Genomic DNA, 18512 nt, shown 5'->3' with positions numbered 1-18512 from the left:
AAGTAGGGGGTCAAATAGGAATTAACTCAAGAATATAACCTAATGTAAAGAGATTTCTAATTCTATTGAGTTGAACTTTGTCTTTCTTTGCTTGCATATCTTCAACAGCTTCCCCAACCAAATCTTACTATCTGAGCATATGTAAGTTAACTAATGCCAATCAATCTTTAGGGTTATGGGTTTTCTTTTGATTTGGTTATGCACCTAAGTCTCAATTATGGAAGTACTGTTTTTATATTTTATAATCAGATATGATATCTGATTTGGGGTTTGAATTGAGTCAGTATGTGATTTGAGAATGTTTGTTTTTGTCTAATTCGTAATATTCAACTCGTCTGAATGGTTCATTTGGGTCTATTTGAATCAGATGATTCATATTCAGATGAGTCAGATTTGAATAATGATGAAAATAACCACTACAGTGTTAAATTATTTGAACTAATTTTCTAGATGGGTCGGAATGGAGAATCTATCCTCAAATAACCCTACCCGATATGGAGATTAATGAAAAAAAAAAGAAAATGAAGATAATGGGAAAAATAGGAGGTGGAAATCAAGAATAGAGTGAATGAAGAAGAAAAAATTGAGGAGCCTAAAGTTGGGACGATATTTAAAACTACTAATGAGGTGTTTGAGTACTTCAAAAAATTTGCAATGCAACTAGGGTTTCAGATCCATAATATATCTCCAGATAAAGATATTGATGGGGATTTACGATATTTGACATTTTCATGTTCTTTAAGTAATTTCATACATAAGCCACAATCAATTGTGAAAACTAATGGCAAGGCTCTTATTAGGGCAGCTTTATGTTTTGATGGAACGTGGCGAAGTAGCACTGTTAAACTAGATCATAACCATGAGTTAGCTCTGCTCAGTGGCGGATCTACATAGGGGGCGAGGGTAGGCTATAACCTCCCCTCAATCCTATGTAGACAATGGTTAAGTCAGAACACTTGGTTTGAGAACCTCAGGTTCACAGGTTGATGGAACGTATTATTCTTCTTCTGAATCACAAGTGTGTGTATAAGTTGCTTCAGTAAACTGGTCTTATAGTGTGGGTTGTAGACCTCAACTACCTAGGATTGAGTCTCGTCCCCTCCAATTTTTATTTTTATTTCTTTTGTACATTTGTAAATCTTGTTTCATGCATCATGTAACCAACTTTATTTACTCAAAATAAGTTCATTAAATTTTGAACTTTAACATTTTCTTTATGCTAAAATGAATTTTATTGTTCAATTTTATCCATTTAGCTTAGTTTAGTTCCCATTATCGTCTTTAACTTTGTATCTTTTTTGTTTGATATGGTTGATAAGTCGACTAAGACTATATCATCATATGTTACTACATCTACATTTACTGAAAATAACGTATAGGTATGATTTTAAATAAATTTGAAACCCCAAACCAAGAGTCTAGATTAACGATAAACATAATAGTGATATATATGTTTGAAAGTATTTTTAGCTATAGTAAGGTCATAGAAAGCCATCACCATATTATGTTATTTCTCTTTCGTCTTTTCAACTAGTTTACGGTGGTGTAATGCAAATTTAGTTAGAGATAATTTAAAAGAAAGTTATTTGCCATAGATTAGAAATTAATCAAGTTTTATTTTAAGCCTCTTCAATTTAGCCTCCCTTCAAAATAATTTCTGAATCCGCCACTGACTCTACTAAATTTCAATTTTGAATTATTTTTTGAAGATGCAAGCTCAAAACACGTATTTCTTTCATGCAATTGATTTAGATAAAGAGGGTCGGCTAAAGAGTGCTTTTTGGCAGATGGAAGGAGAATTTAGCGATGTTATTTTGTTTGACTCTTGACAAATAAATACGCCATTCCATTGGTTTCTTTTGTGGGGGTCAATCATCAAGGGCAAAAGATTTTGTTCAGATGTGGATTGGTTACAAACGGAGATATAAATACATTTATATGGTTGTTCAAGTCTTGGCTTACATGTATGTTCGAGCATTCTTCGTGTGGAATAAATAACTTTTCTGAGACAAAGCCATAGAAAACGCAATCGAAAATGTCTTTCCCAATGCTAGATATTGCATGTACGACGTAATGAAGAAGTCGGTTAAAGAGCTAAAAGATAACAACCAAGATGAATCCCTTAAGTTTTCCTCCGGAAATATTGTATATCATTCATTGTCTTCTATGGACTTCGAAGAAGATGATTGAGAAATTTAAAATGGTGATTCGTAAGTGAATTATCTAGCGAGAGAAGCCGACGGGGCCATGGGTGCCGGCTTTCGTTAAGGAAAGCTTTTGGGCAGGAACATCTCCTATACAACAAAGTGAGATTATTCATCCATCCATTCTTCGAATCAGTGTCATCAACTTTGGCTATAAATAATGATGTATCTTTATCTGTTCATCAGTTTAACACAAGATGGCAAAGAAGGCTACTACCCAAGAACCGATCGGTTCTGGAACCAACTAGACTAATTTGGTTCCGGACCCAAATTTGTACTGAACCGGGATCCGTACATGCTGACACATTTTGTCGCCTCATTTACACGGGTATGTTGTCGCCAATCAAGGTCGCCCTAACTTTCTTCTCCTTCCCGCTTTCTTTCCCCTTCTCTCATCCTCTCTGCTTCTCAACTCATGCCCCACCATTGATTTCGATCATCAATCTCCTCTACCAAGATTTCAACTCCTTAGAGTCAACTGAGTTGCATATTGGTCCTGGGTTTTTCAAGCTCTTAATCAACAATTTCGTCTCAGAGTAAGAATCATCTCAAGATAAACAACATTTTCTTTTTCTAGATTGAAAGTATTAAGCTTTTAGGTCAATGGTTTTACTAAATACCCATCATTTCCTGTTCATTTCTCCATGTTTGTAATGGTTTTTTTCTTCCCCATTTTGGGTTAGAATTATTAATCTCTGTTTAAATTGTATTTAAAATCACATTTAACACCTAAACTTCTAATTTGGGATGAATACTTGTATTGAAATATGCTTATCTGATGTGCTCACATATTGAATGATTTAGAAATGGAAGAATCTTCAAGTAGTAGTTTACTAAGTATGGAGATTAGTGAAGAAAATGAAGAGAACGAAACCGAAAATCATGAGAATGAAATTGAGAGTAGAGTAACTGTAGAAGAAGAAGAAATAGTACAAGAGCCTAATGCCGGAATGCTTTTTAACAGTGTTGATGAGGCTATCGATTATTATAAAAAGTATGCGAAACAAACGGGGTTCCCGGTGAAGAAGAGATCGTCGACTAAAGGAGAGGATGGGGTACTGAGATATGTATCTCTTGCTTGTGCTCGTTCGGGTACTTATAGAAAAAAAGTTACTCAATCGGGTAAATCACGAAGTAAGTCGAGCAACTTTTTGAAACCACAGCATAAAGACTAACTGCGCGGCTCGTCTTAATGTGTCTATATGCTTTGACAGACGGTGGCGAGTGAGCAATGTCAAGCTTGATCATAACCATGAGTTAAGTCCAGATAAAGCGTGTTATTTTCGATGCAATCGTGGGCCAAAACGACGTAAAAGAAAGCTTGAAGTGAATGATCAAGATGGTAGTAAAACAAGTAAGAAGTCTAAGTCTTTGATGGTTGAAGTTGGAGAGAAGGAGAAGGCGTCAATGTTGGAAAAAGAGTATATGAACTGTTCGGAGAAAGTTAGCCAATTGCAACTGGGAGAAGGAGATGCTAGTTTGATCCTAAAATATTTATCGAAAATGCAAGCTCAGAATGAAGACTTTTTCTATTCAATTGATTTCGATAAAGAGAACCGGTTGCGGAATGTGTTTTGGGCAGATGCAAGGAGTAGGGCTGCATATGAAGAATTTGGCGATGTTGTTAGATTTGAAACGACTTGTTTGAGAAATAAGTATGCAATTCCATTTACTCCTTTTGTTGGTGTAAATCATCACGGGCACTCAATTTTGTTTGGATGTGGGTTGATTTCAAGTGAAGATACTGAGACGTTTATATGGTTGTTTAAGTCTTGGCTAGCTTGTATGTCTGGGCGTGCTCCAAATGGGCTAGTAACTGATCAAGATATAAACGTGGAAAAAGCAGTCGAAAATGCATTTCCTAATGTTCGACACAATTGGTGTTTGGGGCATATCATGAAGAAGTTGTCTGAGAAGTTACAAGATTGTGATCAGTATGAATACATCACATTGGAATTACAAACCGCAGTATATGATTCATTGTTTCATGCCGAATTTGAAGAACGCTGGAATGAGATGATTGAAAAATATAATCTATATAGCAATGAGTGGTTAACTGAGCTATTTAATGAGAGACATCGTTGGGTTCCAATCTTTGTGAAAGAAAATTTTTGGGCAGGAATATCTCCCAGTCGACGAACCGAGACTACCCATTTATTCTTTGACAACCATTTGAACTCTAAAACTCCCTTAAAACAATTTGTGAAGAAGTATGAGAACACATTGAGAAGTCATATCGAGAGAGAAGACAACGAAGATTTTAAGTGTGTCTCGTCTCGTATAGATTGTGTAACCCATTATGACATAGAAAAACATGCTCAAGATGTTTATACCATTCGGAAATTTAAAGAGCTTCAAAGCGAAGTAACTGGTAAAATGTATTGCGATTTATCTTCAGTTGAAGTGCACGGTGAGAATTTAGAGTATCAAATATCAGAGGATATCATGATTGGGACAGTAAAAAAGAGTGTGAATTTCAAGGTTCAGTTCCGTGAATGTGACAATGAAGTTAAGTGTGGTTGTTGCTTATTCGAATTCAAGGGTATATTATGCAGGCATGCACTTTATGTCTTAATTCGTCATAAGATTCATTTACTTCCCGAAAAATACATAATGAGAAGATGGAGGAAGGATGTGAAGAGATGCCATACCAGTGTTAAAATCAGATATGATGATTGGAAAGCCACACCTGAAGCACAACGATGCAATAAGATGCAGAAAATCTTTAATGAGATTAAGGAACTTGCAGATGCTTCTGAAGATAAGAGCATGATTGTGATAGCTGGGCTGCAGAAATTGAAGGAGGAATTACATAACCCGAAAACAAAATCTGAAAAGAGTCAACCAATACCCGAGTTGAATGATTCTCAAAAGAAGTCTCCGGAGTTACCTATTAGTACAATTTCTGAGGATAATGTCATCGATGTGTCGAAAGAGAATCAGAATATAGTTCCTCTAAATCCCCCATATGGAGTATATGGGATGGGAAATATGATACCACCTTTTTTCTATGGTCATCCTTTTCAGGTAATACATATATTCTTCATTTTGGAACCTGTAACCGGTTATCTGTTAATTACTTAATTTACTTGTTATATTCGAATGTGCTAATTTATGGTTCTGTTTCTTTTGTTGTTTGTTTCGTATTTAGGGTAACCCTCAAGCTTGGAATGGAGGTTATTATATGTACCACATGCCTGCCCCTAATTTGCGTGGCGGGGATACTAAAAAACGTAGCTGATACATTGACGGAAGAAACCACTCAATGTTCTTTTCCGTTATGCCTGTAAAAGCTCTATAAGAAAAAAATTAACTCACATTGATATAATTGAAAAGTGTCTAAATAGTTTAGTTGTTGAATATTTCAAGTTTTTCATCCCTGCAAGTTCCCTAGAAGTTGAAAATATAGGGATGCTTGTATTGACTAATTACTTCGCATGGAGGAGGATAATTTTTATACTGTAGATCATAATTTTTCCATTGTGTTTTTTATTTGTATTGAGAGAAGTTCTTGATTAGCAACAAACTGGTTAGACTTGATTGTCAAAGGAGATTAAATTTGTCACGTTGAACTGAACTGACTCCTAACCTTTACTGAGATTCACATTTTTAAAGACAATTCTTTCTTTTTTTTGGCTGACCATCATCTGAAGTTCGATGCAAAGATTGGGATATGGAGTTGAGCTCCTGCCGATAAGTTACTGCTCTTGCTAGGTAATTTTTTCCTCTTAATTGCATTGGATACTTTATTTTCCGTTTACTAGATTTTGTCTTCAGAAGCTGCTTACACGTATTATAGGCGGACAAAGTAATGTACATTCTTAGCTGAAATATTTACGTGTATTTGTAGATTTGATACATACGCATGAACATAAGAACTATACATCTAAAGAATTCTAACCATCAACACCTAAACTGTATCCGACATGAACGGTAGAAGTATCATTCTTTACTATGATAGCGTCTGGACTCTGGAAAACAGACTAGCGCAAGTGCCCCAAAGTCCGAAGGTCATTCATTTATAGGAAATGTTGTTAGAAAGAACAGTCAATTGGTAGTAACTATCTGATTACTCCTCAGAAGTGTTTTCTTTACCTTCTTCCATAACCTTGGTATAAGGCTCTTCATATTTCTTAAGCTAGCCAACGTATTGTTGAAATTTGGTTTCCCACCAACCAATGGTCTCGAACAAGTAGCTTGCTTTGGTGTCTTCTTCGCATTTACTTTGTAGACTCTATCTAAACATCGACCGAAAAGGAAAAAGGGGGATTTCAGTTGGTTCACATCAGTTGCTGAAGATGCCTGTGATCGTCTAATTGTTCGATTTATCTGTTCAGTCATAGCTCTAAGTTCATAAGAGTCATAAAGTGTGCTTCTTCCATTCTGTCTAGGACTCGATTTCCAACTAGAAGTCCTCATCATAGTTCTGAAATCTAGATAGTACGATGTAGGAGTCCTGGCTTGCTGTAGTTTCTCGTCGTAAAATCCAATAATGGGTGGTGGTTCTTTTTTATTAGAAGCTTCTTCCATGGTGGATTAGGATCTTGTTCTTGATGTAGAGTTTGTGGTTTCTTAGATCCGGTGAAGTAGCAGGATGATTGACAAACCCGAACATTAATAGTCGTTAAGTACTAACTTTCAAATGGATTTTGTATTTAGTAAGTAACGAAGTTGACTATACTTGTTCATATTAAATTAACCTAAAACAAAATAATTACTTGGGTTTCTTTGTTTCTTGGCATAATCTATTTAATCTCACATGGAGGTAGATGTCGAAAGAATTCATGACTGCAATATAAATCTATTCTCTTGTATCACAAGTTTCAAGTACTTAGATTATTCAATGAAGTTGAAGTATTTCTAGTTTTAACTTATCATGGTTGAAACTTGTGATTTTGTGTTCAGGGTTTCAACTTTGGACTTGCATCTTTCAACAAAAAAAAAAACTTACAGTTTCTTGTCGATAATGGGTGGTTGTTCATATTGATTTGAAGCTTCTTTCATGGTGGATTAGGTCTGATTCTTGACGGATAGTCAAATTAGTAAGAGGAGAAAAAAAACTTTTCAAAATCTAACTCAAGTCAGTTTAGATTTCTGACTTAGGTTTTCCATCTGACAGACGACGAACTTACATATCAATATCTCAGTTATCGTATTCATACGGCTGAGATCAAACCCTAAAAAAATGATCAATCTTGAGTAGAACTTTGGACAAAGTGAATAAAAATGAGCACAATTTTTTTACTTTTTCTTTTGAATAATGGTAACTTTGGATTAAAGGCAAAATGATGGGTATAAAAGGTGATCAGAATCAGGTAACTTGTTGATAGATGATCTGTAAAGAAAAAAAAAGTCAGTTGATCCAACGGTGATGGTATCTAGTTCAGTTACATCTGAACCTTATACGTGTATTATTAGCACGTAGTATAAACTTGTTGATTCATGCAATATTTATTTTATTTTATTTTTTCACATGGACAGGTTGTATAAGTTTATTCGCATACAAGGACCACTATTTGTTTCTAATTACATTTGACTCTCTCTCAATCCGACAAGTGGGATCAACACTAACCCTAAGACTACTTATTCTTTTCTATGCCGCCCTGGCTTTGTAATAAATAAAATGTGTCGTAAACGAAGCCAAAAATCATATAATAAGAAAATTGTCAACTCGTTGGAGTAGTGTTTCTTTTATATGTATATAAAAATTAAAATTGTCTCGATCAAATTGACATAAAATGGGCAAACAAGTCAAACTTTACGAGTAAAAAATGGGGAATTATATTTTAGATCTGACTTAAAGATGATCACCAACAACACACTCGAGTAATCCTAAAGTTGAAGTTGGTTGATCCCACATTTAAAAGCTAATGGTTTTTCCTACTTTCTAGTTAGTGATGGTAAAATGGGATTAGATCTAATTAGCTATTTCACTCTAAGGACATTATATTTAACGATTTATTTACCGTATATAGAGTGGATTATTTCTTGGAACTAAGGTTATCAAAATTATTTCTTTCATTATACATTGCTTTAGTTTCACTCAACAATTCTTTGGACCCATCAATCTATTTATTAGTTCTCTACTTCACAAGCTATTCTAATAACCCTTTTTCCTTAGGTAATTAGGTGGAAACAATGATGATTCATAAGTTCTTAGTATGAAATCTTAAGCAACCAAACATTATGTTTCCTCCTATATAATCGAAGACTTTATATTACGCAATTAACCCTAGACCATATAATGGAATGAACTATTTAAACTATTAGTCGACCTATGACCTATAAGCTACCTATATCCTAAAATTTGATAGTCCGCCTAGACAGTTTCTGATGTACTGAGTTCGTAAATATCTAACTCAAAATTTCCTAGCGAAAAAACTAGGTGCATAGAACTATTATCTAAAACATGATTGACTTATGATTTATCCATTCCAATCACCCATATAAGTGAGTTTATGAGTTATGTATACATATGGCGTCAGTTGCTCCCTGAATAAAGTAGTTTTATGAGTCTGAGTCGGTGGCCCCATGAAGTGATTTGTTAACCTCGCAAACGCGTTGGGAAAATGAATGTTGTACCGCCCAACTTCACTTGTTTACAACTGGTTATTCTCAAGTACTATTTTTTCTCATAGATGCTACAAGTGAAAGAAGATTGAAAGTATTTATTCAAGATTCTCGTCCTAGACAGGACCAATAATTTTTGTGACACTTAAAAAGTTTAGTTGTTATCAACATTGTCTCTACTTTAGACGTTTCAGGTCCAAGCTTATAGGTGCGGAGTTTTGATATTGACGAAGGTTAACGAGTCTGCCTAAAAGGTCTCAACATTGCCGAAGATATACGATTTGCCCGACCACCGGACTACACAATAATGCCGTGGAACCCCGCAAGTACGAATTTTGCTCTCACTTAGCCACCTCTTACTGTGGTGTGAGATTTTGTTCCACACTGGGGATGCCTTGGCACTTTTAAGCTTGAATGTTTACCTATGACCTAAACTTCCGACACTCTAGTGAGCGACATTGGAGTATCACAATTTCAATAGACGAATAGTTGGTGGTATTATGTGGTCATGTGCGAGCTAGATGCCACACCAAAACTTCTAGATGGAATGTTGAGTAAATTTTGAAGTGCGAATGACCACTACTACTCGGTGTAATTGTTGGACACCCACTCCGTAAGTCAAAAATTTCAAGTTCGATTTTCATTCCAAGTGATAATCTATGAGTTATAGATCTTGAGGTCAACTTAACAGGGCATGGGCTTCCTACCAACATTAGAACAAATACAAAATATTGAGATGTGTGGTTTAACGACTGTTCACCTTCACATAAATCAGAGGGCGTGCCCCTAGTATGCCGGAGAAGTGCTTGAATGAGTGAGTCTCTTGCGCAAAATACTGATAACACGAGTGTCATCTTGAGCTTTCTTTGTTCTAAAGTGGTCTTGAGTCTATCTCATTCCGAGAAGTTACTCGAGATGTTATGTTTTTCATCACACCTATGAAGTGACTACCACTCCCTCACATTCAATGTGAGAGTTAGACTAACAATCCTTCCTTCCCTTCACCTTTTAGACCTAGAAAAATTATCCTCTTCTCAAGAATGACCTCAAACACTTTGATAAATCTCAAGTCTGATATCACTTTTACTTGCTTTAAAGTGGTCTTGGATTTTTTGTGTATCCCATTCTAAAAGTTCGATTAAGAGACGAGACTTGGTCTCACTTTACAGTGGCCACCACCCCTCCCAAATAGATTTTGAACTAACAGTCTAACACACATTCCTTACTAGTACTAATTTTATTACTGACGAAAATTTTAGAATAACTCGTAATACACTATGTGTGTCGGGTGCAAATATGATGCTGCAATAAACATTGAGTTGTCAGTTATGAATGAGTGTTTGCCCCCTTGCTTACATGGATTATAAACTAATTTGACACTAGAGATAAAATGTGTTGCTCCTTCTGAGAGATCAGTCATTATTTGATCGTAAGTACGTTTTATAATTGTGAGACTCTGAATTGGCAAAACGAACAATATTATAAGTAATCTGATAGGCTCCTCCTCCACAAGTAACCAATGCGAAGGAACAACATTTGCTTGTATTTTTAGATACAAAAATGATGGTATGTCTGGCCAGTCCCCCGATTGAATCCCGATCAGAATACGTGGCAGGTCCAGTATGGTAGGTTCCCTTTACACACAAATTTTAACGGTTGGTTTGTAATAAAACTCAAAATGACGCGTTGAATAATTTTCTGGTTTAGCTGTTAAATCGGTTTGTCTTTAAATCACCAGTGGTCGTAGATCTCATATTTTTCTCTTTCTATTCTTTGTATTTAAAACCCATTCAACTCCTCCTCTCCCTCTACTACCGCGAAACCCTCTCTCTCTCTCTCTCTCTCTCTCTCTCTCTCTTGTTTATATAGAGTTCGACCGATTTCATTCTTCTTCCTAGAGAGAGAAAATCAGCTCATCCTACAAGGTAATCATCTAATCGACTCTTAATTTTGATTTGATTTCATTGTTTCTGTTCACTAATTGTTCTTAAATTTTGCTGATCTATTCTTCTTAATTGTTCAATCTTGTTAGTTTGATCTTAATTTATTTGAAATTGATCAATTAACACCTTATATTTCGTTTTTTGATCCAATCTTGTATCACGAACGAATTAATGTGTTTGGAATTCATAGATCTGTATATTACGTTATAGTTCACGTGGATCTGGTTGTTTTTTTTATCATCCGGAGTTCCGAATTTGAAGTTCAGTTCTCTGATAGAAATGAAAATTTCGATTAGATCCAAATTCTAAGTAATTCAACAAGTTTAGGATTTCTGAGTTTGGATCTATTGTTAATTTCCTTGTTTGAAGCTTGTTCTGATGCTTTGAGTTTCTAGGTTTAATCTCTATGTATCTGATCTGTAAAATCTAATCTTCTTCTTCACTGAAACTGATTCTGTTTTCAAGTACGAATGGAAATTGATAGTGAACGAAGCAGAAATGCTTCAAAAATTGCATATACTATTGATGTAGTTAACCTAGATCATTATCATATAGGCGTCATTGTTAGTTTATAATCAGATCTAATGAGCAATCTCTTTTCCGCTCCTTCTTTATGCAGATCTAGAAGAATTGATCCTTTTAAATATAGTTGACATGAAATCTGTTTTTTAATAGGATTTGAAATTTGACTCTATGTCTGAATTCACTGAAATCGAATTTCAGATTGTTTGTTTTTGTCTGACTCGTTGTGAATTGTGATTGATTCGTTTGAATGGTCGACTTGAGTTGATTTTTAAATCATTATTATATTTAGCTCTTCAAAGTGAGTTTAGACCTTAATTTCTTGCAGGTTTCATATAACAAGTGAAAATGGTGAAGATTTGTTGCCTTGGAGCTGGTTATGTCGGTGGGCCTACTATGGCCGTAATCGCACTCAAGTGTCCTGATATTGAAGTTGTCGTGGTTGATATCTCACAACCAAGAATTGCGGCATGGAACAGTGATCAGCTTCCGATATACGAACCAGGTCTTGATGAAATCGTGAAGAAATGTAGAGGAACTAACCTGTTTTTTAGCACTGACCTAGAAAAGCATGTGTCAGAGGCTGATATAATCTTCGTATCAGTCAATACCCCTACCAAAACTCGAGGTCTTGGAGCAGGAAAAGCTGCGGATCTTACCTACTGGGAAAGTGCAGCTCGAATGATCGCTGATGTATCAAAAACTGACAAAATTGTCGTTGAGAAATCAACAGTTCCAGTCAAAACAGCCGAAGCAATCGAAAAGATTCTTCTCCATAACAGCAAAGGCGTCAACTTTCAAATCCTTTCAAACCCAGAGTTCCTTGCTGAGGGAACTGCAATTCAAGATCTCTTCAACCCTGACCGTGTTCTTATCGGGGGAAGGGAAACCCCAGGAGGCCAAAAGGCAATTCAAGCTTTATCAGAGGTTTACGCTCATTGGGTACCCAGAGATAGAATCATAGCTACCAACCTCTGGTCTGCCGAGTTATCAAAGCTTGCCGCTAATGCTTTCCTCGCTCAGAGAATCTCATCTGTCAATGCTATGTCAGCTCTTTGTGAAGCGACAGGTGCTGATGTCGCCGAGGTAGCTCATGCTGTCGGAAAAGACACTAGAATCGGACCTAAGTTTCTCAATGCTAGTGTTGGGTTCGGTGGGTCGTGTTTCCAGAAGGATATCCTCAATCTTGTTTACATTTGTGAGTGCAATGGTCTTCCTGAAGTAGCAAACTACTGGAAACAGGTTATCAAGATCAATGACTACCAGAAAACCCGATTTGTTAACCGGGTAGTATCCTCCATGTTCAATACTGTCTCAGGAAAGAAGATCGCTGTTCTTGGGTTCGCTTTCAAGAAAGATACAGGTGACACAAGAGAGACTCCAGCCATTGACGTCTGCAAGGGTTTAATCGGAGACAAAGCCAAGTTGAGCATATACGATCCTCAGGTGACCGAAGATCAAATCCAAAGGGATCTTTCAATGAACAAATTCGAATGGGATCACCCACTTCATCTTCAACCTATGAGCCCAACATCAGTAAAACAACAAGCAAATGTTGTTTGGGACGCGTACGAAGCTACAAAAGACGCTCATGGAGTTTGTATTCTTACAGAATGGGATGAATTCAAGAACCTTGATTACCAAAGAATCTTCGACAATATGCAGAAACCCGCTTTCATATTCGACGGAAGAAACGTCGTTAACGCAGAGAAGCTGAGAGAGATTGGTTTCATCGTTTACTCTATCGGTAAACCTCTTGATTCATGGCTCAAGGATATGCCTGCTGTCGCATAAGAGGAAAAATTGTCGAACTAAGCTCGGGTAAGGCCAAATCAATAGCTGATTTGTGAGAAAGTTTGATTCTTTAAATATTTTTTTTTTCGGTTTAGACGATATGGGTTTTATGATGTTTCTGCTCTTACCTTTGCTTTTAGTTTCAGTTCTATTGTTTTCTATCTAGCATCTTGATGCAGTAGGAGAATCTGTGTTGTTTTTTACCTTTGTTTTGATATTGTATTTCATGACATTTTAGTTTCTGTCATTATTAACTTCATTTTGTTATCATATCATGGAATTGCATCATATCTGTGGGTGTTTGGGTTGGTACTAGACCAGGAAGAGGAAACCCCGCTTACTTTCATGGCAGGGTGCAACTGCAGCCTGGATATTTAAGATTTCAGACGGCCCGAGTGAGCAAGAATGACCCCGACTTTTAGCATTGGATATTTAAGATTTCAGCCTGGATATTTAAGATCTCAGAGTCGGGCAAGCCGCAAGCCTTTGGGGTATTGGGTGCTCACGGTCTGCTCTGGATTAGGTTAGATGGGCTAGTCATCGGGCTTCCGGATTACATTCCTATTCTTTTCTGGGGCCAGTTATTGGGCCTCCGGTTCAACATAACAGACTTGTTTCCTTGTCTTTCTCCCTCTAACTTATCCCACAACTCACCACCCCAATTCACTTCCCCTCTCTATATATCTCATTGATGGAACAATGGTGTAACCTTAATCTGGTTTTGGAGCTCACTTCAGCTGAGTGTTTTACTGATTACATATATGTCTCCCCACGTATTAGATTAGGGTTTAAATCTTATTTTTCTCAGAAAATTGGTACTTACCCAGTCATAGGTCTTTCACTTTGGCTATAATTAGGGAAACAACTTATGCTGGTAGACTAAAACAATAATTAACCTCCACTTAAATTATAGAAGAACAAATTAAAATCCAATGAGATAAGAGGCTACAAACGTAGACCTAGTCCATACCTAAATAGGAATCAACCGTTTATTGAGTATGAAAAAGTCCATAAAAAAGAGAGAATCAACCCGAAAATAGGGACGGTGATTTCGTGTAGGTCTGGAGTAGGCTTCAGATCGGTTTATTCTTCAACAGACCCGATCTGGTCTGTGGTCTGTGACAGACCAGATCGGGTCTGTTGAAGAACAGACCCTTGTAAATTGTAACCTCTTCTACTAGCATTACTCTTGAATTAAAATTTAGTCCAAAAGGGGTTAAAGTGAATTAATGATACTTTAATGGACCTTTCTGCAAATTTACAATTGATCAAACTGGATATCCGACGTGATCCTCAAACAAACCTAGAGCCCGAGGTTCAATAGTTTTATTACAAAGGGAATAAGTCTGACGGGCTAAATGAATTCATCACATTCTTTATGAATAATAAGATTCTATCTGACGGTCAAGATCATCCATTCGGGATTTTTTCTGTACTTGATTGGGATTAATAGAGAAATTAGTTTACATCGTTTTCTTATGAAGAGAGTGACTTCTCGGGTCCAAACAATTACTTACTATTTCTCTTTCTCATGAGCCTTTTGCCTTCCTATTTAAAACACTACCACCTCTTTCTCTCTCTACTCTTCCATTACTAATTTTGAGCAAGACAAAAACCTCTATACCTTCCTTTCTCCCTCTCTCTCTCTAAACATCATGAATTGCAATTCCTCTTACTATTCTTATTCTTCTTCTTGTTGTTCTTGTTCTTGGCTTCATTTTACAATGTTTCTTTTCTTCATTTTCTTGACACTAAATATTCAATCATCTATAGCCTTCTTACCACATATGTCTTCTTCTTCTTCTCCTCATCACCATCATCATCAAAATGACCTCCCTCAAAACCACCACCACCATCACCATTGCCACCACCACCATGTAGGAGATTCTTTCTCCTCTAATCATCAAGATTATCAATTCTATTTATGCCCTCAACTCCAAAGAAAACACCAATATTACCCTCCTCCACCACCATCACCACTCGACGAAATTGATCCAAGATACGGTGTCGAAAAACGACTTGTTCCTTCCGGACCTAATCCTCTCCATAATTGAACATATGTTTCCTTTCAACTCCTCTGCAATCTAGTTATACTCATCTTGATTCAATTCCATATTCTTATATTAGTTTTCTTTGTGTATCTTTGAGTACATATATTTTGCATTGGTGTTAATTTTCTGTCTTCTTGTTCGATAGAGAGAAAAACGAGAACGCGAACATTGAGTGATAACATGTATGTCTCTCTACTGCAGAGAGAAAATATCGAAACTTACTATTTTTGAGATAGAGAGAGAAAGCATTCTTGATCTTGAATCTTGATATTGGTAGCTACTTTTGAAAATCAAAGAAGAAGAGAAGATGGAGAATACAAGTGGGGTGGCATCAATTGTGGATTGTGGTTTTCTATGAAGTTCAAGAGAAGCTCATGACTATCATAAATTTATTAGAGGTACTACAAAAGTTAGAATTTTTCAGTCCATCAACTTTATGATATTGGTAGGGGCAATAATTCTAGACTTTTTTTCATTGTGTAATTCTCGTGTTTGTGTTTATAAATATGACTTTCATTCATTACTCTTTCTTGCCTATCATCATCCTTTACTATTGAACATTTGGATCTCTTTATGATATTGGTGGTAGCTCCTTAACACTCAACTAATTTACATACGAGTCCCTGTATATTTCTATATTTCTTTTCGATTACCTACAATATTTGGAAACATCATCCCATTCAACAAACATATATTCATGAATACACACACAGATCAAAACTTTAAACCTAATGGGAGATAAAGAGGGGTTAGGGACTTAGGGTTAGATAATTTTGATTGATCAGTAGCTAAAATGAAAGCAGTTAATTATCCTCGCATCACTATCACTTATAACCCTAAATATTGAAGTCCAGATTGATATAAAAGTTGGTATTTCTACTAATACAAACATTATTCAACCCCTTCACTTCAGTTTGGGATTGGAACTAGATTGTAAAAAAGCTTTGATTGATGTCTAAAATATTCTTACCCTTGGGGTTTCTTTTGTATTATCATCTCTATAACCACCTAATAGGTTACAAACCTAGAAATGTTCAAAACCTAATTTGACATCGTAATAAGGTGACCATTTTTTCTTCTCATTATCTAAACCTGGCTCGTGTGGTGGATCTAAATTATCTCACTGAAATGGACCAAAATCAACTTAATCAGCCCTACAAACGAGCCAGACATCACAAAGTAAAACAAAACATTCTAAAATCTGACTTGAATCCATCCAAACTTCTAAGTCATATTTCAAATCCAATTTGTCGCTTAACCAATTTAACTAAGGACATGGAAATTCTAGACTATTGACAGCTTAAAAGGCTCAATGCTCAAACCTCATCTTCGATTTTAGGACCTTGTTTCCACAATCAAATTACATGATCTTTTTAACCTAAAAGATTCCAAATCAGTGTCCAGTGCTACTAAACCAAAGTGACCTTCACAAGTTTTAAGTCGGAAAAACCTAAAAATTCCATAACTAAAGCTCAGTTTGTCATACTTTTGCAACAAAAGCATCTACCCATTTGTCCATTTTTTTGAAGTTCAATACTTTTTAAGATTAAATATGTAACAGTAACAGTTCCATCACAAACCCTAATGTCAAAACTCAAAATCGAACCCATAAACTAGAATTGTAAGAGAAACCCATTACTCCAATAACCCTCTAATTCACAAACCCAAACAAAAAAAAAATCACATTTTCCTCAATATTTTAAAAGATGCAATCTTTCACTATAATTTGATATTATTGTGAACAAAATCGGGTTTAGGGTTTAAGGTAAAGTTCAATCTCAACATAGATAACAATTCTACTACAAACCCATTATTAACTCCACACCTACAAATTCATTAACCCTAAAACAAATTTCAATTTGTTTCTATAAGTTTAGTTTTGAAATGGATATAAAATAAAGGAAATAAAATCATGAAACTAACATAAATATTGATAGATGTACCAGAAGGATAATCATTGGATTTCAAATCTCCATGACACTTTTAGCTTTTTGTGCATATAAAGAGTAAACCACCGATTGTCTTTTTGCTACTTGAAGTTGAGATTTCCCTTCCGAAAAAGCTGAAGAAATCGAAGAGGGGTCGGTTAGGTTTTGATTCTGATAAAACCCATCTATTGTTCTTCGTTTAGCATATTCCCTGATGTTGTAATCTGAGAAAACTCGAGCTGTTCTTAGCAGAGACCTGAAGAGAGAGACAATTTCAGATCTTGAAGGGGAAGTAGCAGCCATTGCTATGGAGGAGAGAGAGAGAGAGAGAAAGAAAGGTTAACCAGATGGATTAATACAAACACATTTTGAGCCACTCTCCTTGTATTAAGGAGCCAAAGGAAAGTTACACTTCTCTTACACCTTCATGACCTATACTCAGAAATCGAATTGCGTGGACTAGCCTTCCGGACTGCTAGCGACCTTGTGTGCTTTGACATTTTAGAGGATCCTCGGATTGTGTGGACGAACCTTCTGGATTGCAAGCACACGAGCACCTTGTGTGCTTTGACATTTTAAAGGATCATTGGATTGCGTGGACCAGTCTAACAGACTGCTAGTGACCTTGTGTGCCTCGACGTTTTAGAGGATCGAGAATTCAAAAGGCATATATAGGAATGAAGGACATCACACTTCCTCACTCACTTGTATGAGAATGGTTTACGACACATCCTCATAAAAATACCTTATATACATAATTGTTGTGCTAATGACTTGTTATAGAATTGTGCATGTCAACTCTTAGGATCCAATGAACAACCTAAACAAGCACTTCACTTGTTTATTAAAATGCTCGATTCAACATCAAAAACCTGATCACTACACTTACCCTTTTGTTCTTAAAGCTTGTTCTGATTCATTCTAGAGTTTTAATATGTGGGTTTGATTCTATTTCTTATGTTCAAAATTCTTTACTATCTATTGTTGGAAAGTGATTTCGGTATAACTTCGGTGCAAATTGTATAACTCCGAACACTTCCCAAGAATTTACTACAGCTACCATCTCAACTGTCCTGAAGAAGATGACATTGGAGAAGCAGAAAATCGACTCAATATTTAGTAGAAGAAGGATCCCTCTTAGTGTTGTGTGTTTCTCTATTCTGGTTTAAGTCTTATTTATAGACCAAGTAAACCCATTAGGGTTTCCCAGAGAACGTGGAGAAGAATAAGGAAGTTGTGGATTTGAGAGAATCATTTAGGTGGTGTTTGTTTTTTTTTTGTGTCTGAATCTGAATTTGTTGAATCTGAACTTGCTGAATCTGAATTAGCTGAATCTGAATTAGTTGATTCATTTTCAAAGTTAGCTGTTTGTTTTTTAGATCTGAATTAAAAAAATCTGAACTGTAATTTGACATTTATACCCTTTTTTAACAAAAATCTGAACTCATTTATACAAAACCCTAACCAAATATATCCTTTCCAACAAAAAAACAAAAACCC

General features: G+C 35.9%; 3 protein-coding genes across 5 annotated transcripts; 2 read left to right on the top strand and 1 right to left on the bottom strand.

Annotated features, from left to right (window-relative positions):
- Window positions 1-2483: 2483 nt before the first annotated feature.
- On the top strand, window positions 2484-5684 carry LOC147563254 (protein FAR1-RELATED SEQUENCE 6-like). Of its 3 annotated transcripts, none has more exons than XM_086635786.1 (3): window positions 2484-2740; window positions 3009-5231; window positions 5356-5684. In XM_086635786.1, exons 2-3 carry the CDS (start codon window positions 3579-3581, stop codon window positions 5443-5445), a joined length of 1743 nt encoding a protein of 580 aa, XP_086491912.1. In that variant the 5' UTR covers window positions 2484-2740; window positions 3009-3578; the 3' UTR covers window positions 5446-5684. The 3 variants fall into 3 exon arrangements, with proteins under 3 accessions (XP_086491912.1, XP_086491909.1, XP_086491914.1); XM_086635783.1 differs by having other exon boundaries at window positions 2515-2740; window positions 2804-5231; XM_086635788.1 differs by having other exon boundaries at window positions 2540-2740; window positions 3169-5231.
- A 4179-nt stretch (window positions 5685-9863) lies between these two features.
- LOC147563253 (UDP-glucose 6-dehydrogenase 4-like) lies at window positions 9864-13303 on the top strand. Its single transcript, XM_086635772.1, has 2 exons — window positions 9864-10699; window positions 11568-13303. Exon 2 carries the CDS (start codon window positions 11588-11590, stop codon window positions 13031-13033), a length of 1446 nt encoding a protein of 481 aa, XP_086491898.1. The 5' UTR covers window positions 9864-10699; window positions 11568-11587; the 3' UTR covers window positions 13034-13303.
- Window positions 13304-16781: 3478 nt separating this feature from the next.
- LOC147563252 (LYR family of Fe/S cluster biogenesis protein) lies at window positions 16782-17388 on the bottom strand. Its single transcript, XM_086635777.1, has one exon. The coding sequence runs from the start codon at window positions 17313-17315 to the stop codon at window positions 17049-17051; it is 267 nt and encodes an 88-aa protein (XP_086491903.1). The 5' UTR covers window positions 17316-17388; the 3' UTR covers window positions 16782-17048.
- Window positions 17389-18512: the final 1124 nt, after the last annotated feature.

The sequence above is a fragment of the Eschscholzia californica genome, unplaced genomic scaffold (assembly GCF_041429995.1).
Source record: "Eschscholzia californica isolate CP2 unplaced genomic scaffold, dmEscCali1.0.p SCAF_1, whole genome shotgun sequence".
Classification (NCBI taxonomy): domain Eukaryota; kingdom Viridiplantae; phylum Streptophyta; class Magnoliopsida; order Ranunculales; family Papaveraceae; genus Eschscholzia; species Eschscholzia californica.
Note: the sequence above shows the minus strand (reverse complement) of the source record. Positions and strands in the feature narration are given on the sequence as shown.